Here is a 22,519-nt window from a genome sequence, read left to right on the forward strand (position 1 = left end):
GCTTTTCCCCTTTTCCCTTTTCACCATCACTTTTCCATTTTCTATCCAGTGAAATCCTGAGCTGTGAATCCTCTGCGTGTTGCACGCGTTTTGTGTTTTTCGGAAATTGAAATTGCATATTTAAACAGACCATTCCCACTGTGTCCACTGGTGTTAGTGTTTAGGGTGGTGTGTGTTGCATAGATCGGTGTGTGTGTGTGTGTGTGAGTGTGTGTCGTCATTGTGGCAGCCATCGGATATAAAGTGTGTTTTTGTTGCTGGCACATTTCTAAGCACTTGACTGCGTTACGCATTCGCTTCTATAATTATTATTGTTCTGCCACTCAAGGACATTCCAATTGGGATTACACTTGGCGAAACCTATTTCGGTGCTCTGTTTATGAGTAGATATTTCAAGAGGAATTCCAGAAGTAAAACATTGTTTAAGGGATGAAATAAAGTAGTTAAATATTGAACAAAGTTCATTTTCAATAAGTAAAGTATTTGAATTTAATGTAGGTCTTTCTGCTGATTTTTTTGTTAAGTGCACTAAGCAGTTTTGAAGGGCTTAAAGAGCCCAAAGAAGATATCACCGCAATAGTAGCGTATTTAAGTTCCAATTCTGGCCAGGGAACTTCCGGAAAGTCGTGAGTTATTAGAAACTCGATTCCTAATCCTTACCTGCCTCCTCGATGTTTTGAAATTTCATTTCCAGCTCGTTTCCGGACATTGCGATGCCTGAAAGTCGAAAATAGAAAGCCGAAAGGATTACCCGCCCGAAAGAAAAGGGAAACAGGACTTTTGATTTTCATATAATACTTTCGCATTTCATTTATTAGTTTTGCAATTTCCAATTTCGTTTTCTCGGGCAACAATGCTTTCTGCTAACCCGCTCTTTTTGCCTAGTAATTCTTGCATTTATAGTTACATATACATATATAGAATTTGTATAATTTTTTATATATATATATATTTATATATATAGTTTCTGCTCCGCTTAATAATTGGTTTTTTGTCTGGCAACACAATAGTAACTTACAGTCGCAGCAAAGTGTTACCGAGTTGAGGAATGCGATTCTGCGATTCGATCCCTTTCCCTTAGCTTTTATACAAATAGTCAATGCTCTACACATAATCGGGGGGCCTAACTGGTCGGCTAGTTAGTATATTCGTTAGTTAGTTGTTAGGTTGTTAGGCTGCTTGGCTAGTTGGTTAATTGGATGGTGTTGGCCCAAAGAAATAATTGCACAAAGTGTCGCTCGACAGCTGCGAATGTGGGAATTGAACGGATCTGACATACTCGTACGTTTGGTATTCTATATATACTATATATGGTATTCGTGTATATTATACAAACTCAGGTGGTGCTAACTGCTAACTGCTAATGCTATTCAGTAACTTAGGTTCTACTTTAGCCATAATACTTGTCTTTACCTTTACAGCACTTTACAACACTGTCTGCCCTCAAAAAAAAATGTCGTTATATTAGTATATATATATCGCTTCTGGTTTACTCATTAATTCGAATTTGATTTCATTGGGTTTTTGTTAGCAACTCGGCTAGTTAATCAATTAGTTAGTTAATTCTAATTCTTGCCTTCTAGATTATATTACGTTTTGTAGCCCATTTCCTTTAGCTGGTGTATACTCCTTGACTGGTTTAAAGATATATAACTGAAGACGGGGCATCCTGCCAGATCGTCGGACTCGAAGCCAAGTATATAGACGCTTATAAATGCCTTGGATGTGTGTGGGTATATCTTGAGTCGGGGTTCGTACATTAGCCTCCCTACATATATAGTGTACCGACTTCTGGTCAACTTCCATATTGCATTGCTTAGTAGTTCGCTTGTTTTATTTCTCTTTCACATATATAGTGTGTATGTGTATAATCAGGGTTGCCGCAGAAATCTCCAGAGAATATATATTTAAAATGTGTGTGAAGTTGTGAAATGTTATAAGAATAATTTGAAGTATATCTCCTCAAAATGTCGGTAATAATATTGCGATTCCCTGAAGATATTTGCGACTCTCCTCATCGAATGGTGTACATACCTGTGTGTGTGTGTATATATATATATATACGCTTTATATAGATACCTTTACTTTGTGTATATTTATATGAATATTTACTTTTGTTAATTTATGTTGCCATTTGTTTATATTTCGTCTCCATCGCTTCATTTGTCTTTCGTTTTCTTTTGTTTTGTTTTGTTTTTTAGTTATTGTCCACCCATCCAGTTTACGGAAATTCTCTTATTTCACTTTGTTGTCGCTTTTTTTTTGTTGCTTTTAACATTGTTTCTCTTTTCTGTTTTCTGTTTTCTGTTTCATTGTTTTTTTTTTTTGTTTTTGGTTGCATTGCAAAAAAATAAAAAGGAGGCGAATCGAATATAATTATAATATATAGGTGCGCTGAATCAGAAATATTCAAATGAGTTCGGATTAAATCTAAGCCTTTGAACCGACCAGATTTCCTGTTCGACGAGAATCGCCATTGAAAATAGATGATTGAAAAGCAAAAGTCTGGCTTATTTAATTAACGCGCTTCGATTTACAAATTTAAGCCGGGCACAAAAAACTGCAAACTGCAATGGACTCGTTCGCTTTTTATGTTAATCATAAATCCAAGACAAAAACGAATTGTATTGAATTTCATTGAATTAAGTTCGCATGCTCTCTAACGCAGAAAAATATGCAATAAAATTTTCACGCAAATTTTAGCAACTGTTTGCTTTTTGTCTGCTGTTTTTTTGTTTCTTTAATTTAGCATTTATTTAGCTCAGCATGGCATTCACTCTATTGTTATGCGCGCTCTATAAGCATTCGTTTTTACCGCTCTCGCATGCATTTGCTACCTAAATTTGTCCCGCTGTTGTATTATTAAAAATAATGAAATAAATAATACAAATTGCTATGCTGCTGTTGCTGTTGCTGCCACTGCCGTAGGAATATTGCAATTGCAAGCCAAACGAATCCTGAGTTCGTGTTGTAAACATGAATATAAAAATTGAATGCGACATAAAAAATGCAAAATGCAAAATGCTTCGTTGCCAGCCTCAGTTGTTGATGTTTTTGTAACCAGTTGTTGTCATTATAGTTGTAATTGCTGTAACATTATTTACCATACATAATAATAATAATAGTAGCAATAATAATAATTGCTTTCCACAGGGCTCGCTCTTCTCCAGTTGTCAACGTATCAAGAGACCCGTATCTGGCGACCACCGATTCGCCCGATAGTACATATCCTTGTACATCGAGGGGCACGCATACTGATTCTACAGATATTTGTGGATGAAAATAAAGAAAGAAAAACATGGAATATTTGAGTATTTTTAGAAAGACTATAACTCAATAATTAACAAAGAATTGCGTTACAAAATATGTAAACTCGAGCCACCCTTAGCAAATCAACTGAACAATGATTAATTTCTTTTGCAATATCATTAAATTAATAAACAAGTTCATGCTACAATGTGTTCCCTTTATCCCCTTTTGCATTAAAAATAAATTAAACAAAAATTACACTTCTATGCAAACACGATGGAAAGTAATCTGGGATAAAAGTTTCCTGTGCGGACGGGCATTAAAAATAAATGAACAAAAAATGTGTAAATACTATAATGATGTGACCGCAAACAAAAACGGTGTCCACTTGCTGACTGTGTGGCCAATGGCCAATGGCTAATGGGTTAATTAAAGCCATTCGATCCCATCGATTCCATCGATTCACTCACCTTGTTGCGCTTAAAATCTATGTTCGTTCTTACGGTTCTATGGTGTAAACTTTGCACGGGTCGCGCATTATTTCCTAGTGGAGCTTTGGGTGTACTCTCGGAGCCTTGCATCAGTCGTCGGAGTTGGTACAACTGCAAGCATAAGGGTTAACTGGTTAGTACTCAACCTGGAGATAGTTGGTTAGGAAACCCACTAATTACTGTCAAATTGAGTGAGAAATTCGCATTGCAAATGATGTATTACTTTCCACTCGTTTAGCATAAATAATAAGCAACTAAATTAATTATTTTGAAACAAAATGAATGAAGTGACTAGAAGTGTTCCCAACAATTGCCCTTCGTGGCTTGTAATTCCCAACTAGTCAATGAAAATCACTCTTGTTTACACTCCACTTAAACGCATTTTGGCCCACTTTTCGCTTTTCACTTTTCACCTGGCCCACTACTCACTGTATTGTTTACTCATTTACTTTGAGCACTTTTTTTTGCAGCACTTTTTGAACCCGGCGGCCTGGCCATTACACATGTTTGATATGCATTTATGCAAATTGATTAAACTAACCAAATATTGTTTTTTAATTATGCACAGAGCGGAGTATTGACCGCATTGCCACCGCGAGCCGACCGATGCCCAAATTGATGAGCAATTTTATAATTGCATTTATGCGATTTCATTGTACTTCCCAATCAGCAACCAACAAAAAACGAGTGAATAATACCAACAAATATACATATATAAAAAAAGAATAAAAATAGGGAAATCAAACCAAATCGAAACGAATCGAACATAAATAAAGCAGCGAGAGCAAGCCGCTCTAATTGCAATTGAAAAGCGAACGAAACGCATTTAATTATTTGCGGTTCGTCGAGGCAGGACACTCAGGACACGCAGGACACTCACCTCCTGTTTGGTGATATAGATGGGCTTATTAACTATGATCCAGACGGTGCTCTCCCAGCAGCCCGGATGCGTGGTGGAGCCCTCGTAGGTGATGTAGTGGTCCGTGTTCGGCAGCAGCGACCTCACCGAAATGTGCCGGATGGGCGTTGAGAAGCCTGCCGAGAAAAAGGAAAAGGAGAACACCCGTGGAAAAACACGTCAGAACGGAGGGTTCAAGGCCCGGCTATTTATGCGCGCACCGCACAGAAATATGGAAACACGTCTAATGAATAATTCAGCCCCGTTACCAGTTGCCAGTTCTCGGTAGCCAGTGGCCCCTGTAGCCACTTTCTAGTTCCCAGTTCTCGGTTGCCAACCTGACCACTTCAACGTCAGCGCTCGGCTTTATTCATACAAATCATTTTGCCAGCCGGAAATGAAGCAACTCGCAGCTTGTAGCCCAAGTCAAACCGAATCCGGAATCCGGAATCGGAGACGGAGAAGGAAAAGCGGGGAAAGGGGTTCTTCGATTTGGATTCCCACTTTGCATTGCAAGTGTTAGTTTCACTCTCCGCGGGAATATTCGCACATCAATCAACTGATTGGAAGAGCTATTCGGCGGCTGTTTTTCGGCGCGACTTGAAGGAAATTAATGTCTCGGAATTACGTCTTGTAAGTATCAGTACACTCATATAAGATTATTTCATTAATAAAAGTGACTATAGAATCGAGTAACTAACTCAAAAGATTTCTATAATATTATGCTGGTATCTAATATAAAAACTTCATAACCTTTCTTTTATAAATCACAAAACTTTGGGAGATTTTCCACTCTCTCCACACATTGCAATCGCATATTTTCTTTTAAATTTCTTTACTTGATCCTCTGATTTCCCCTTAATTTTTAGGAAGAGCATCTACAGTTTGGTGAGTTTAAACCTTATATGGCAAAGCTGTCCCATCCCAAAGTTATTAAGGCTGTTATTGCTGCTGTTGTTGTTGCGAGTGGCCTGGCATATTTCTCGGTTTTCCCGCTCTGTTCGTCCTGGCATTTTACAAATTAAGGCTGGGTCTGGGCTCCCATAAAGTTGTACGACCTGTAAAAAGGCTATTAAACTGGCCAGGAAAATGCCAACGAGACGAGCAGCGCTTTTCCGTAGGGAAGGGGGAATTATTAAGTGTCGGTTTAGTGTAATTCGAGGTTTCATTTTCGTCACTTTGTGCCGGCCAGTCTCAATTTCGACGTGCCACCAATTTCCACTTCCCACTTCCCACTCCCCACCCCTTTCTCCTTTCTCCCTTTCACCTTTCTCCATTTCTCCCTTTCCCCGCGAACTGCTCGATTTTTTATGGCTCGCCTGGACATAATTATGGCCCACTGCAGTTGTTGTTGTTGTTGTTATTGTTGTTGTAGTTGTTGTTGCCGACTGTTGGCTGCAATGACATCATAAAACCGGGCAAAAGAAGAAAAGGCAACTTGCAACGGCATTAACGTTGCAACACTTCCGGTAGCATTTTGCGTAGACGGAAATGAAGGTGGTGGTCAGTGGGCCGAGTTCGGATCCGAGTTCTTCTGTGCCACTTGGGGCATGAACTTGGGGGCACCCAATCCTACGGTCGGTCACAGGCACTCACCTCTGTACAACACCTTGCTGAAGGTGCTCGTGATGATCCGCAGCTCGGGATTGGGCGTCTCCCCAATTTGCACCATCAGCGAGAGGCCCACGATTCCCTGCGACTTGTGCTGCGCCTCGGACATGTTGTGGTACAGCTCCTTGTTGAATCCGTAGATCTGGATCTGCAGTACACGCAAGTATTTCAAAATTAAAAAAGACATTATGAAGGCCATATTGTGCAGGTTTACCGATACAAAAAAATGGAAAAAATGGATAAATCGATGTTGCAATTTATTTGTTTTGTAGTGGTTGTGTCAATTCCTAAAAAAATGAGGAAAGGAGTAGTCGTACCTCGCCGGGAAAGCTGTATCCCTGGATGAAGTGCTCGGACCCGCGGACGTTCTCGGTGCCGTAGTGGATGTAGATCTCCTCGAACTGGTAGCGGTAGGCCAGCGGTCCGCCGGAGATGTTCACGTGCTGCTTGGTGTCCTTGTCCACGCGGAAGACGAGCGACTGGCCGGTGTTGTGCAGAGTCCCAGACACCTGCAATGGCAGGACATTAAGTACAGGATGTATTCAAAGGACAGGGGGACTCTATACGCACCTTGTGCTTGTCGATGTGGAGGGGTCGCAGGTAGGGATCGAAGAGCAGCTTGTCGGGAACGACGTCGATGGGCGACTGGCGGCGGCCCTTGTTGCACATGTTCCACTGCGGGTTGATGAGGCCCCAGAAGCTTGGTCCTGCCAGAAAAAGGAAAAAGGACAAAAGGAAAGGGAGCAATGAGTCGCCAAAAGGCTTGCAATATTTTCCAGGGAGGTGTATAGAGTGTATAAAGTTCCGCATTAAACAAAATGTTTAAATACAAGACATATAAATAAATGTATTAAATGTGGGTGGTTTTGTATCAAATCTGAAGAGTTGTTAAATCCCAGTAAATTAGTTAAGAATCAATAAGGATTTGATTGATAAATACAGGGACTCCCTATAAATCGGTTATTGGCCCTGTACATCTGGCAGTTGCCCAATTCGGCTGCAGTTTCCGTTCCTGTGCCATGGATTTCTGATTTCTGTCAATCGAGCAAATGGAAAACGTGTCTTCGCCTCTTCGCCCAATGCAAACAGAAAGAGCAACAGCAACAGCATCAGCAACTGCAAGGGAAACTGCAGCAGCAGCTACATACATAGTACGTCGATGACAATTCCAAATGCCAAATGCCAAATGAAATTTCATAAGCTCCCAACTGCTGCCAACCCGCTCTTCAGACCCCCTTTTAAATGGCAATTAAATGCACCATAGGTGCTGGGCTAGGGGCACCCCCACTTGTTTGGGTTTTCCAGCCCGGCTTCCAACTCCGATCTGACGGCCTGAAAACTGTCGAAAGTTTTCAAAACAATGCTACACCATTTCCACTGTCGGTCAACTGAGGGGAGTGCGGTAAAAAGCGGCATCTGTGGTCTCTGCCCAAAAAAAAAATGAGGATGGGGACGAGGAAGCCGGGGGGAATTAGGCCTTTGTGCCTCATGCAAAATTTAATACTTTTCCCCTTTGCTCGCTGCAAATAAATGGACGCAAATAATGGGTGCCAGCTTAGCTGGGCATTTATGGTCTCTTTTCATAGAAAAAAATATTTATGAGTATAGAAATTCTAAAATGTTCAAGTTGCAATACCAAAATTTAAAAAATAATCAAATTTTTAGTATAAAGTTAAAGTAAATAGAACTGCATAAACTTAAAATAAGGTTATATGTTTTACTTTAAAAAAATAATACATTTGTACTGATTATTTAAATATGTTCTTAAACCCATATAACTTTAGGACTTCCAGGATACGAATTTCTTCTTCTAAAATTCGGATTAACTCTTTGTGTGTGTGTTTGTGTGTGTGACAATATGTGTACGTGTGGCTGTGAGTGTGCGGTTGTTTTTCGGTGTGTTTGTGTGGAGCGCTTTGATGACACGCGGGGGCAATAAATGCCAAAGTTTAAAAACTGCTCAGTGATGATGCAGCTGACCCGCCCCCTTTTCCCTCCCCAATCGCCGCCCACCTATCAACCGCTACCCCACCCCCTTTACCATCCCCCCTGCCACCCCCTTTGCCACCCCGCAATTGTCGCTTTTGTGGTGGCTGTTCATTTTGTGTTTTGCATTCGTTTGTTGCCACTGTTGCAGTTGCATGTTGCTTGTGTTCCCCCCAAATATATTCTTTTTTTTTGTATTTTGTATTTGCAAAAAGTGCATCGGGGTTGTGGAGGAAAATTCAGGCAGTGACAAGCAACGATTACAACAGCAACAACATGCCACACCCAATTTGTGTGTTCGTGTGTTTGTGTGTTTGTGGGCGGTTGTTTGGTTGTTTGGCTGTTTGTTTGGGTGTGTTTGCTCTGTCTGCGTTTTTGTTGCCAAACCATTTGAAATGTAATTAAATCAGCCGCAATATCCGAAAGAGGGGCTGCGAAAGTTTTACCAATTTATTCATACAAAGATTTAAACATGCAAACACTCGCAAAACACAAAAGAAATTGATTGAACTTTGCTTCAAAAAGTTTCGAACATAATTTATAAATGTGTACACAATATAAATAACTAAATAACGAGGTGAAGTAAAGGTTTTAAAAGCAGATTTACTCACCGGATATGCCATCGTATGTCCACCACTCCTCCCAGCTGGACAGGACCTCTGAAAGTAGAAGGAGCAAAGGAAAAGGCGAGGAGTGCCAATCAAATCGAGAGCCTTAAAGCAGAAAGGTAAGCACCAAGGTGCCAAGGAGCTTAAAGTCTAGACAGCCCAGAATTTGGCTCCGAGGAGCAGTCACTTTCAGGCTACCAGATTCCATATCCCAGTTACCAGTTCCCAGTTCCCCGATCTCTTTGCATATGCATTGCAGGATGGCAAGATTGCAGGATGGCAGGATTGCAGGATGGCAGGATGTTGAGTCTAAGGACAACCACCCGCTGGCAGCCAAATCTCTGGTTTTCAATGCGCATAATTCGCTGCCAATGTAAACAGCGCATGAAATCAACTAATGTAAGACTTCCTCCATTTCTTCCTCCATTTCTGCCCCCATTCCCCTCCAGGATCTCCCCTCCCCAATTCATTTCATCCTGGGGCAGACTGAGAGTCACCGGCGGAGTCAGACAAAACAAACAAGCGGCTGCCTTTGCGGGGGGCAATGGTTGCCCGCCATCCAGCCATCCAGCCATCGAGACGCCATCGGATCTGCTCGTGGTCGAGGTCCTGGCGGTAGTTTTGGTCCTGCTTATCCTGCGTGTCGCATGACTCAACGTCGTCCAACTGGGCCACAAAAAAATAGAGAGAAGGCAGTCAGGATGCGGGATACTGGATACTGGATACTGGATGCTGCATACTAGATCCTGCCAAACCGAATTCGGGGTCAAGGGATGCGATGCGATGCCATGGGAAGCTATTGGATGCGATGGAATGGGATGACAACGGCGATGTCGCCAGGCAGTCTGGCGCCAATAAAGTTTACACTCAGTTGCCACATTTCGTTTATGGCCAAGTTCTGCTTCCGCTTTATCAAGCGACAGACAATTTTCGCTATTTTTTTTCATCTTTCTCCCCAATCACCCCGCTGCCCCGTTTTCCCGTTTCCCCGCCTTCATCCCCTTTGAACAGTTTGAGCGTATTCAAAATTTATGCTATATGCGTCGTAACGGAGCTTTTTGGCCGAACGAACGAACGGCGGCAACATCCCAAAAGGGGGCGGGGCGGGGCGAAGTGGGCGGCGGGACGGTGCGGCAATAAAGCCCAAAGAAATTGCTGCAAGCCAAAGCGGAAGTTCAAAAGGGAGTCGGTGGAACCGTTGCCCGCTTCCTGTTCGCTGCCATCGCTGCGATTACCCTCGCCAAACCGAGGGTCCTTCGATTCTCAGATGGTGCAGTCGCACTAAAAAGCTGCTCATTACTAAACTATAATGCCAAACAATTTCTTCAATAGAGTGTCCTATTTTTAATTGACTTGGCAAGTGATGAGTTTCCTCCAACTTCAGAGAAAGTGTTTTATGGATGGTAAGAAATTGTGCAATATGTAAAACCAACTTAAGCATTTAATATCAAACAATGATTCAGTTTTGAAATGATGTCGGTGTGCTTTAGTATATTTCACATAATTTTAAACCCTTAAAAATAGACAGAGATTCACTTCAATCCCGGGATAGTGTATCTCGAATTTGGCATCTGATCCCGGCCATCGGGTCCTTTGTCTCTGTTGGCTTCTGCTGAATTCCTTTCGGCCGTCGTGTTGCTTTTCTTGGCATAACAATGAACGTCCGCTTTTGCGAGCCGCGACTCGGCGACGTCACTTCATTTTGTTTGTTTGTTTGTTTGTTTGTCTGTCTGTTTGTTTGGTTGTTTGTCGCTTGCCAGCGCCTTTTTTGCCTCTTATTTGCGCTGTTGTTATTGTCTGCTTAGCGCAGTAAAGTATGCTATTAAATTGGCCCCAAATGGCGGGCCAAATGGGTGCAAATGAGTGGAGACGCCGGGGAACTAAACCGCTTCCAGAAGTCATCTCCGCGATTCGTCCGCCGATTGCAGGGACCCCAATTTATTCAGTCCCCCAAAATACAATTCAGTCATTTGGCAAATTCGTTTTATGCTGCAGCAGCAACTCAATTTATTGTTACAACAGTTTTATTCCGTCGACCCACAAAATTTGCCTACACAGGGAATACTTTTCTACTATTTTAAATGGGCTTTTAAATTATTATTGTTTCCAGAGATTAAATTTACAAACAAAGTTATTATGATCTAGTAAAAGCTTTGGACAAAAAGGAAATATTTTAAATACCTAAAACTCCATTCAAAGTAAATAGTTTTTTTCTTTGCTATGTGACAAAAGGTTGTTGAATTTTACGAGGGTTAGGGGAATCAAAAGACAGCCAGTCTGTCGCCACAATTGTGTGTGTGTGTGTGTGTGTGTATGCGAGTGTGTGCGTTCTGGCCAATAGTTTATGGGTTCCTGTTGGCCATTCGAATGGCATCTCGCTTTCGGGTTATTGTCTCTATCGTTCAGTCACCCCGTCATCCACCGCCCATTTCCAATTCCATTTCCATCTCCATCTCCATCTATATCTGTCTATATTTATAACTATCTCCTTGGCTCGCCGGCATTTGGAGCATTAGGCCTTTGTGCCAGTTTCAGTTCCATTTCCAGCTGCCTTAATTCGTATCTCAGCCTGTTTATCAATTCCAGTGGCCAAAAGCCGATGTACGCTGTTCAAGTGTGTGTATGTGTTTTACGGGTTTATAGGCCGGTTTAATAGTTAAATAGTCAAATAGCTCTATGGCTAAATTCAATGTGGTCGATATGGTTAGGCGACAGTTTTATTAAGTGATTTCTAAAAATTTCTGCCTTTAAATTATTGGTTTTTCATTTAAATATATTAGTATAAAAGGAGAGTTCACTTTTGAGTTTATTTAAAAAGTATGAAGTGGCTTTGTAAATCCCTATAAAATATAATTATTGAATATAAACAAAGTGGTTTGAAGCAAAAACATTTATGGTGCTCTCTATTAAATGCTTGTTTCCTGTCAATAAATCTTTTCTTTTGCAATAAATCCATGGCAATGAATATTAAGATACAACTTCCCTTCCGTGTTTCCCTTTTTAACGGAATTCTGTTTTCCCTGCCCCTTAAACCTTTCCACACTTTATTACTTTATCAAAAGGACACATTAATTGCCGTGTTGTTTTCCCCCTTTTGGGGAAAGTGGCGTGAGTGAGTCACTTTCTTATCGATAACAAGCGCGTTTAGATGACTAAATTAACTGCGATTTCCATTTCGGTTGTTTGTTTTTGTTGTAATCACTGTACGCAGGGCGTTAAATCAGAATTAAATGGAAGGGGAGAAGGTCCTTTCCCTTTTCCCTTTTCCCTTCTGCCATTTACCATTTGCCATTGTTATTTGTTTGTTTGGCTGACTGGCTGACTGGCTGGCGTGTGCATGAAAATGGCGTAAAGATGGAATGTTTGGCTATCAAAAAGCAGGCAAATGTCCTCGACTTTCGTCGCAGGAATACAGTCGTAGCCACAGTCACAGTCACGCACACCATTCCGTGTGTGGATGCCATCAAAAAGGACCAAAACGCCCCCATCTACGTTTCAATGTCTAAATGAATTAAACCAGCCAAACAAAGGCTGCTTAAGGCGAAGGATCTGGGGTTTTCCCGGGGGTTTTCCGGGGGATTGGGGGATTGGGGGGTTCGGCCATAGCCCTTTTATGTGTAAATTATGGCTTCAATATAATATTGACAGTGAATCAATAAAGGAAATGTCCTTAAAATTAATAGGCGACATTTTGATATTGAATTACTCGCTGTGTCATCGCTTTTAATTAAAATTTCTAGACAAGGGCGCGGAACGCTCACCCACACACACACATACACACGCACACACAGTGACACACGCATATATCCTGGCATGTCCTGGCGAAATTTATTGCTTCCTGTTAAGCGAACGGCGGAGCGCTGATTAGTATCTGAAGCGCTGCTCCAGTTTATCAAACTGTCGCCTTTGCAGTCCCATAATTCGAGTCTTCAGTGCCCAAAAAAAAACCGCCTTTCATTTTTGTCCTTTCTTTAAAGGATCCCCTTTTCAGCGAGTTAATTTGTTCGCCAACACTCGATCAGATTTTGACCGGTTTTTATTTGGACATATTTCACTTCAATTTTTAATTTGCTTTGCGCGTTCGAGCTGAAAAACTCACACTTTATTTCGATGGAAAGCGCATTAAAACTGATAAGCTGCATAATGCATTTCCGAAACAGGAAAAATAGAAAAACTTCAGGTGGCAGGGGAAAGCGGCTTTAAATAAATTAACAACTGAGTTGGGGATACCTTCATGAGTAGAAAATGATTTTGAAATACGCTTTACGCAAACAAAAACTATTCTTAACCGTCCTCTTACTCTAAAATTAGGCATTATAACTTATTTCTCCCAGAAAAGGAACCATTTAATCTGCAATTTACATTAAATAGCTGAGAAAATTAACCAGCAATAAAGACAGAAACAATTTCCACGCCATTACATGATTTTTCTAAATAGTTAGCAAAACTTTTTCCATTCCCTCGCCCGAGAAGAAACATTTTAGGAATTCCGCACTTCATTTCTTTTTCTTTTGTTTTTTTTGTTTGTTTTGTGTTTGCAGTGAAATACTTTTGTTGGTCCTTGGCGCCAAAAATGAAATTCCCATTTCATCTTGTGGGGCAAATTAAAAAATGGGTCAGGAAAATCAAAAAAAGGGAAGTTGGAGTAAGGAAAGAGGGGAATGCTGATGAACAAAGTGGAGAAAAATAAACGTTCGACTCACGCGATGAGTTAACAGCAAAAGTTGATGTTTGTGCTGCTTGATTTGTTATTTTTTCGCATGCTGTGCGAATGCGTTTAAATGCTACCGAAAACGCTGATTGAAAACCAATTCCATTCGGATAACGATAAGGATCTCTTCCCCAAAAAGAAATACAAACTTAAAACAAAAAATCCAAAAAACTGGCAACGCCCTGAAAAAGAATTCAGGAGTGGAAATCAACGAAAAGTTTCTGCAAAAAGTTATGGCGCTATTTGGCGTAAAATTTATTATATAACTAGTCGTGCTTTTTTCGGAGTGCATGGAAGTAATTGCCAACGGAGTAAGCCAAAGCTCATGTTCAGGAAGAATCGGGGCTCGGAGCCACAGGGCTAACAAATACAACGCTTGAAAACCATAATTTGGCTAAAAACCGTCTAGACATTTGCCGCTTGCAACTAACCAACTATCTTAATTTGTTGGTGCCAACAAACTTTTACCTGCCACTGCACCGCCCACTCTTCCCCTCCCTTCAACAAAAAAAAAAGTAAAGAGGGGAGGGAAAGGGGAGGGGGAGAAAGCCAACTCGCAGAAGTGGCTAAAAGAAAGAAAGCGAAGAAGGCTCAAGAGGAAGTTGTGGCCGCCGCTGCTTGGCATATACAATTTCGATAATAAGCAACAGTACATTTTCCTGTGCGGCGGCCAAAGTGGGTGGTGGCAAAAGGGGAGGTGGGTGGTCACAGGGGAGTGGAAAAGGTGAAAGGTGAAAGGCGGGAGGCGGGCGGTGCAGAGTGCAGACACACACGTGTGCAGTTTTCGGTGGCTAATGCGAGTCACGTCAACGCTGCATGCGAAATCGTTTTTTGAAAACTTTTACCAGCTTGGCAACTTCATCTACGGGTATCTGCGCTGCCTCAATTAGTGGCATTGGCCTTTAAAAAGCGGGCCAAGCACTTCATCCATATCCCTACCACATATAGATGCGGTCAAAACTGTAGCACTGGTAAAGGAAATCACGCTCTTTCCTCTCTTTAATTAGCTATATTTTTGTAGTCCATGAATGTCTTAAACATAAAAAATTATCAGTACAAATTAAACAAAAATATTTAAAATCAAGCTCCCAGAATGCTCTCCCATTCAAAATTATTCTTATTTCATCTACATGCACTATTAAATTTACTAAGATTTTTTTCAGATTAGAGTTTGCACAGTTAAGAGAATAAATCAAAATTTAGGCTCTATAGTTTGTAGCTTATAATTTGTTATTAAAAATTTGAAATGTTCTTCTAAGTTACACCCATTTCAGCAATTACAAATCAAGCTCCGGAAATTCTTTTAAGAATCTAGTAGCCCAGTGCTATTTTGCCAACCTCAGCTATTTATGGCAGCACTTGCAGCAGATTGGGGCAAGCACTTAAAGTGGATCGGCGGTCAAGTGAGGCGTTTTGCCCGCCGGCTGACAGATGTATTGGCGTTTGTAATGCGACAGACAAAAGCACAATCAGCTAAGCACTTCTTCGACGGGCGGAAAAGCGAGAAAGTGGAAAAGTGGAGGTGCGGTGGAAAAATGGAGGAGCAAAGGAAAGCTTCCCGAAAGGCCCGTTGGCTGGCCATGTCAAAGTGATTTTTCACCTCAAGGGCAAATTTAACACAATAATTTGCACAATTTGTCAAAACAACCCTCCGGCTAAATGGTATCATAAACCACACACACATACACTCACTATATTGAGTCCTGCAAGTGTGTGAGTGGTGTGTGAGTGTGTGTGTCTGTGCGAAAGTTGATTGTCCTGCATGCATTTCTGCCATATAGCTCGCTTTTGTTACGCCCCACAAAATGTTTTCCGTTTTTCCTTTTGCAGCTCCTCTCGCTTTTCTCGCTTTTCCTGAGTTTCCCTGCCTTATTTTTTATGGCCTGCCTTCCGCAGAAAGGCCCTTCGATTATTATCAGCCTGTTTTGGCCGCATTCATATGATTAGTCGGCTTTTTAGATTTAAAGCGACCTGATTTGGTAAAAGCCTTTTTTGGCCGGATCAACGCTTAAATTCGGCAATAAATGGAATTGATTTCTATGCTTTTTTTCACCTCAGGCTTATTTGAAAATGAGTTTTTTCTTGTTATAAATAATGCAGCTTATTAATCATTCATAATTTAAAGTAGTATGCATACATTTATTAGCTCATTTTTGACAGATGATTTATAGGTTTAATCAAGAATGGATTTTATGGAGCTATTTACGTTTAGAAACATTTTTGGGGAACTTTGAATATAGAAATAGATTTATTAAATTATTTTTTTTACACTTTACGGTCTTCAAAAAGATTTTAAAATATTTAGGAAAAAAAAAGTTTGAACCACAAAACATTTTATGTATCTCCAACCCATTCGGCACATACTTTGTATGTAAAACGTTATAAATAATGCAAAGTGATCTTTCTATATCCTTATCAACCTCACGTTATTCACCCAATATTTTCGCAATGAAGAGAGCATTGAAAGTTCGTTTTTTGCGGGCATTGTTTAATATTTTCATATTTATGACGGGCAATGTTTTGTCGCCAGTGCCCCGCTTTTCACACCCCTTTCATTCGCTTCACTCGTTTTTCAGTTTTGCACTTTGCAGTTTATGCAATTTCAGTTGCTGTTGTTGTTGTTTTTCCATCTGCTGTTGTTGTTTTTGTTGTTGTCTGACCGCACTGGCAATGTTTTTGTTGTTGCTGTTTGTGTGTTCGCTTATTTTTATTTGCACTTGTTTATGCTGCAATTTTTATAACAAACGCCAGAGAGTCCTGTGTTCCCCGGCCGACTGACAACCAGTTTCGCTCGCCAGCTCGCAGGACTCGAAAAGGGTCCTGTACCGAAAACCGATCTGTCTGCGGTTTTTATCGCTAATGCGCTGTTCAATGTGCAAAAACATTATGAATATAAAATTTAAACATAAATATATATTGCACGCGTCAACTGAAAAGCTGCAGTGCAAAACGACAAGCTGAGTTTGTAGGTCGCGGCAGAAAAAGTGGCCAAAATGTACGGAATTAAATCAGCTTGATGAACTGTTTCTGTTTTCTGTTTTCGGTTTTCGGTTTTGCTGTTTAACTTTGTATTTTGTTTTCTATCTTGAATGGTAAATGTTGCTTGTTTACTAACTTAAGAATCCTTATTTTTGGTGAGGATGTAATTGGTAGGGGAGACCGGGGGGTCATGAGACACGGGGGTCGTGAGACGCGCTTACAGCCCTGAACTAAAAAGCGCGACATCTACCAGCTGACTTCGAAACTTCTTGCTTGTTTCCAATCTTCATTTCCACATCACAAATATTCCGCTCATGCCGATTCTTTATGTCTTCCCAAATGGCAACTCCAATTTTGTGATCGAAAGTTTTGTAGACCGTTCGTGTTTGCTGTCTTTTCGCTTTGTTTTACAAGCTATTTGCGAGAATGCATACATCCGAAACATTCCTTGGTGAGTAGCCTTTTGACACACGGAACAAATTTTGCATAAACACTTAATGCGTCCGTAAAGCAGAAGCCATATTTAAAATATAGGTATTGGGGGGTCGTGAGACAACGTTCTCGGGGGTTATGAGACATTCTATTACCGCGTCATCTAGGAACATAAAATTGTATTTTATAGCCTGATATAGTGTTTCTGTACACAACCAAAACGTTTAATGATAATTTTGATATTTTTGATGGATTCAGTGTTTTTGATGATCGTTTTTTCTTTCTTTAGTCATCATGGTACGTCATAAGTATAGTCAGACTGCCAAATCTGCGATTGATGCCAATGTTTTTGTGGCTGCTATAAAAGAGGTTGCTATCGAGAAAAAGTCGAAATCTTTTCAATTTGAATAAATGGTAGACCACAAAAGATGCCTTATTAAAGATTAAAATAAACAATTTTGATAAAATGAAGCCATTTTCATTCTTATAAATTTGTGTCTCACAACCCCCGAACATTGCGAAAATCCATAAAAAACAACTTTTGAGCAGGCAGGCAAAACTTGAAGGTCGAACTAAAATTTCAACTAATTATACTCTTGTCTGAGTGAAATTACACTGAACTATGATTTAAAAATTTGTACGGGCAGAAAAATGGCTTTTCTATTATATTTGTTGTCAAAAAACAAAACCCGTCTCAAAACCCCCCGGTCTCCCCTAACAATTTAGTTTCAATATCACTTTGAGAGTTCAATACACGATCTTCTTGTAAGTTTTAGTAGTAGGATAGCCTTTTTACGGGTAAAAAAAACTCTTCTAGATTTATTGAGCCAATTAAGCGTTAATTTGTTTCTCCTTAAAAAAAGCTTTTTTCCGCACATGCTGGAGCAAATATATTTATGCTCGCCCCTCTCCGCTTTTTTGTGAGCGCAACAAAATGCATTAACTCAGCTGAAGTTTTTCGAGAACATCCTGCCACCCCGTGCGGGGAGACCCCGTGCCACATTGTCCGAGTGTCCAGACCTTGGACACTCTGTGCTGCTGTGTTTTGCCGGCCTGCCTTTTGTGTCCATGTCCAGGACCTTCGTCCTCTTATTCTCTGTTTGTGGCAAGTGTCGGTGCGTTTTTGTTGCGGTGAAAGGACTCGTCTGTATCAGCATCACCATCGCTGTAACTCTAAATGCATCGGTATTCGTAACTATCTGTGTGTGTGTGTGTGGATGTGCCACTGCCAAAATCCTTTTAAACTTGCCTCGCAAAACATTTTACATTCGATGACGTTTCCATTGCAAGATGCAACGTCAACAATAAACCAGAAGCAGGCGAAATCAAATTTGTTGGTCAACAGAAAAGAAATCGAGGCAGTGAGTGAGTGAAAGGAGAAAGAAGGTCCATCCCCCCTGGATCCTGGCCATGGGATACTGGCAACTGGATATTGGACACTGGCTAGTGGATACTGGATCCTTTTGTTGGGCATATTTCACTTACCGGAACTGCAGAGCAGAACGATTGCTGAGCAAGCGATAAATCCTGCCGTGGAGCAGCAGAATGATGTGTGTCCTGGCGACGGCATGTCTGCTCTGGACTTCTTCTTCTTCTCTTTTTTTTTTTTTGTGGATCTGGACTAGTGCTCCTGGGAGTCTATATATATATATTCGGTTTTTTTTCGCTCGACTTTCGGCTGGTGGGTTGGATTGCGCACGAGTCTGCAGTTAGATCTGGCACTTGAGTCTTGTTTCGGTCGCTTTCGGGCTCGCTTTCATCTTAATTTCCATCTTCATCGCTCACTGGTCACCGCTTACCGCTTACCGGTCACCGCTTACCGCTTACCGCTCTCCGCTAACCGCTTACCGATGACCGCCCACCGCCGCCCGCCGCCTCTTGCATGTATGCAAATTTTAATTTCCGTTACTTTCTCCGATATGCACACAACTTGCCGGCTTCATTTCCGTCTTCTGTTTTCTCGTTTGCGATTTCTCCCCGCCGCTTTTCACACTGCACACTCGAAAAAAATATGTAGTTTACCTTGCCCCTGCGGTTTCTCTTTCTCGTTCTCTTTCTCTTTCAGAATTCTAAGTTTCAGTTTCAGTTTCGGTTTCGCGCTTTTTCGAAAGAACTGCAGTCGACGGAGGGCCGAAAAGACGCGTCCGTCTGTCTCTGAATCCGAGTCGAAACTGAACGGCGCTGTCAGTGGCATCAGCGCCAAAGGATATGCAACGGGCTTCTCGGCAGGCGCGCAGCAGCAGCAGCAGAAACAGCAACAGCAGCAGCAACAGCAGCAGCGACGGCAGCAACACTACCAACAGCAGCAACAACGAACGACAGGACGAAGAGGAACGAACGCTGCCGAGGACCAACGACTGCCAGCCACACGAAGGCCTTCACTTGGAATACTGGGACCGAAAGGCAGCGAATTCCTCTCGCGATGGTTGGGAAATCTCGGCAAGTGAGAACAGTTAGTAAGATAAAGGAAAGTACAAATTCCAATTTGTAAACATTTACTTTAGGATAAAAATAAAATAGATAATTGATTAAGATGGATAAATAAATAAAATGGTTTTAAATCGACTTATCTCAACGGCAATTGTATTTATTTTACGGTTCTGGGCTTATAAAATGTTGCATGCCAGTGTTTTCAAATTAAGAAAATTCAATTGTCTCGAAATTTTTGTGGGGTACAAATATAAAAGATTTGAAGTACCAGGCGAAGAGGATCGACTAGCAGCTGTACACAGATTTGTGGTTATTTAAATTTACCAACAGCAACCAGCTTTTAATTACAAAGAATTAATTACTGGGCAGAAGAGTAATTTTGTCCATGTGGACAGCCAAATTGGCAATTTCTGAAAACAAAGTACCAGGTGAACAGCAATGCCTAAAAGGTGGCAACAAAATCCGAAAGCCAAAATCAGCAGCCCCCTAAGATATGCAACAGTTTTCTCTATGGATGGTACTAAGGGTCGTGGTTCGAAACTTGACTATGCTCGATCCACGCAAAATACTGGGATTGTGGGTTGAGCATCACTGATAGTATTGGGTTTGAAACTCGGATAAAATTATAAATTATTTTTATAAATTCCACCTTCTAGGAACTTCTGTTCGCCTGTTACTTTGTTCTCAGAAATTGCCAATTTGGCTGTCCAAATGGTCAGTAATACTTTTCGTACTCGTTTTTTCCATCGAATTTAGGGATTTGAGCCATCATCTCCTTTTTAGCCACTCCTTATGAGGATATTCTATAAACAACTCATAATTTTCAATATAGCCCCAAACCAAGAAAAAACATTTTATTTAATTTCATTTTCATTTAATAATAACTTAAAATCTATAATAAAATATTCTATATTTAAACAAATATCTCTAAAGTACCTAATAGGATTTTTGCCTTTTTTTTTGAAGTTTTGGGGCAAAAAAAAAACTTTTTCCATTGGTAATTTGTCTGTTATTTGGGCAACAAACAACTTACAGCAAAACAAAGTATAGTTTTGGAAACTAGAAAAGCCCAACTATTCATGCCACCGAATGCAATTTAATTGTTATTTAACTGATCCTTTAGTTACTTCATAAAAACTGATTTGGGAAAGATCAGTTGACAATTCCGGTAGAAAACACTATATTTTTTCGCACTTTTCTTTTGGAAAAAACTTGCATAAAATGGCCAAAAATAAAGTTATCTCAACGGGAAAGGTACTTTCTTCCATGTTCCTAGCCCTATAACAAAGTTGCATGCCAGATTTTTCGAATTTCAGAAAATATATTTTTTTTTTGATTTTTTTGCAAGATTGATTATTCCGTTTTAGGTTTGTAATTTCTTATTATTTAAACATTTCTTTATTTAGTTTTTATGTAGTAATATCAACAGCGGTGCAAACCGATCCCACCAAAAGGCCAGCTGTTCCCACTGACTGCAAACTCTTATACGAAAAACCCTTCAACAGTCGGACCTCGTCTTGACTTCGTGGGAGGACACGAGGTCCTGGCGTCGCTGCCGACGCCTGCGCGACTTTTGGGGCGACGAGTCCGCGGATCCGGCGAATTACAACGCTTGGCAGCCACGTGCTGGCTCCCCTCAGTTGTTGTTGTTATTGCGATTGTCGTGGGTTATGGTTTCGTCCTTTTTTCTTTTTGCACTCCTCGCTGCTGGCAATCAGCGAAACGTTACGTGCGTTGCCTGCTGTTTTTTTTTTTGTTTGTTTGTGTGTGTTTTTGTCCCGTTCCAGGACGGGTTTCTTATCAGTGGCAAAGGACGACAAGGAGCGGGGAGCGGGGGGCGGGGGGCGAGGAGCAGGAGCATCCGACCACGAGGAGTCCTCGGATTTCGTCGGGAGTCGTGGCTGGGTTCTGGTTTCTGCTTGGCAGCCGGCGTTGATATAAATTCTTATTGGCGCATTACAAATTGCCGTCTTGCCTCGAGATGTGCGTGTGTGCTTGGGTGTGTGCTGGGTTGTGTGTTTGTGTGTGTGTGTGGAAAGGTCCTTGCACATAATGTAATCGCCTTACATAACACAAGGCATAAACAGTTTTTCTTACTCGACTTGCGACAGACAACGGATTTGCTGCTTTGTTTTGCGGTAATTAGATTTCCACCTCATTTGCATACAAATGAGGGCAAGTCCATGAATGGCGAATCAGTCCTTCGACAAGCGCGCATAAATTAGCGGAATAAAATAAAGTATACACATATCGAATATATATCACATATGACGAGGCCTTTGTGGCATTTAATGCGAGGCGATAACATATTAATGCCGCCAAACCATCAGGCATTACACAGTTTTCATTTTACCCGTAATTTCCCACGCACTTCGAATCCAGCTACCAGTTTCCTGAGTTTTCCGAGCTTTCGAGTTTCGGCTGCTGCGGCTAATCCATAAAATCGCTTTCGCCACTTATTCAATTCAAATGTCTCGCTGCATTATTGAAAGCATTTCAATCAAAGTCAGTCAGCAGTCGGCGGCGGCCGTAGTGGGAAACTCGGAAAAGCGGCAGGCAGCTGGCGGTTCTTTCACTCCCCTTCCACCTCTCTTTAACCTCCCTGAAACGCCCCTTCCTCCCCGCGAAATTCCCCCCGCTCGTCAACGCACTCGAAGCCAATCACTTGACATTGCAATTGAATGCGAAGGCAGCGCAACAAAAGCAAAGCGCCAACCAACAATAACAATGGCGGGAAAAGCGGCTGTTCTCCATCCGATTCAGAGAGTACACTACCCAATTTATTAAATATTTCAGAAAATATTTGCTTATTCCATTACCTATTTTCTCTACCTTAAATTACTCCTTGTAGATTTTATATATTTATAAATTCAGCTTTGATAATTAAATTATTAAACTAATTATTTTAAGTTAATCTATAATTGTAATACATTTAATGTAATATACTGTTTTGATTTACTAATTAATATTATTATTAATATTAGGCTGCAATTAATATTAATGTTTTTCTGATAGTTATTTTCTTAAATTACAAGTTGATAGTTAATTTTTGTAGGAGGATCACATTTTGCTTCGAATGCAGATGCTCATGGCAGAAGGATCACATTTTGTTTCGAATGCAGTT

The 22,519-nt window shown here is 40.9% G+C and overlaps 1 protein-coding gene across 1 annotated transcript; it reads right to left on the bottom strand.

Moving 5' to 3' along the window:
• Positions 1-778: 778 nt before the first annotated feature.
• LOC108095385 (carbonic anhydrase-related protein 10) lies at positions 779-19,122 on the bottom strand. Its single transcript, XM_017196465.2, has 8 exons — positions 18,451-19,122; positions 8,847-8,894; positions 6,820-6,956; positions 6,567-6,758; positions 6,235-6,397; positions 4,621-4,775; positions 3,720-3,851; positions 779-3,260 (listed from the first exon to the last, which is right to left on the bottom strand). Exons 1-8 carry the CDS (start codon positions 18,533-18,535, stop codon positions 3,174-3,176), a joined length of 999 nt encoding a protein of 332 aa, XP_017051954.1. The 5' UTR covers positions 18,536-19,122; the 3' UTR covers positions 779-3,173.
• Positions 19,123-22,519: the final 3,397 nt, after the last annotated feature.

Source organism: Drosophila ficusphila, unplaced genomic scaffold, assembly GCF_018152265.1.
Source record: "Drosophila ficusphila isolate 14025-0441.05 unplaced genomic scaffold, ASM1815226v1 contig_198, whole genome shotgun sequence".
In the NCBI taxonomy this organism is placed as follows: Eukaryota; Metazoa; Arthropoda; class Insecta; order Diptera; family Drosophilidae; genus Drosophila; species Drosophila ficusphila.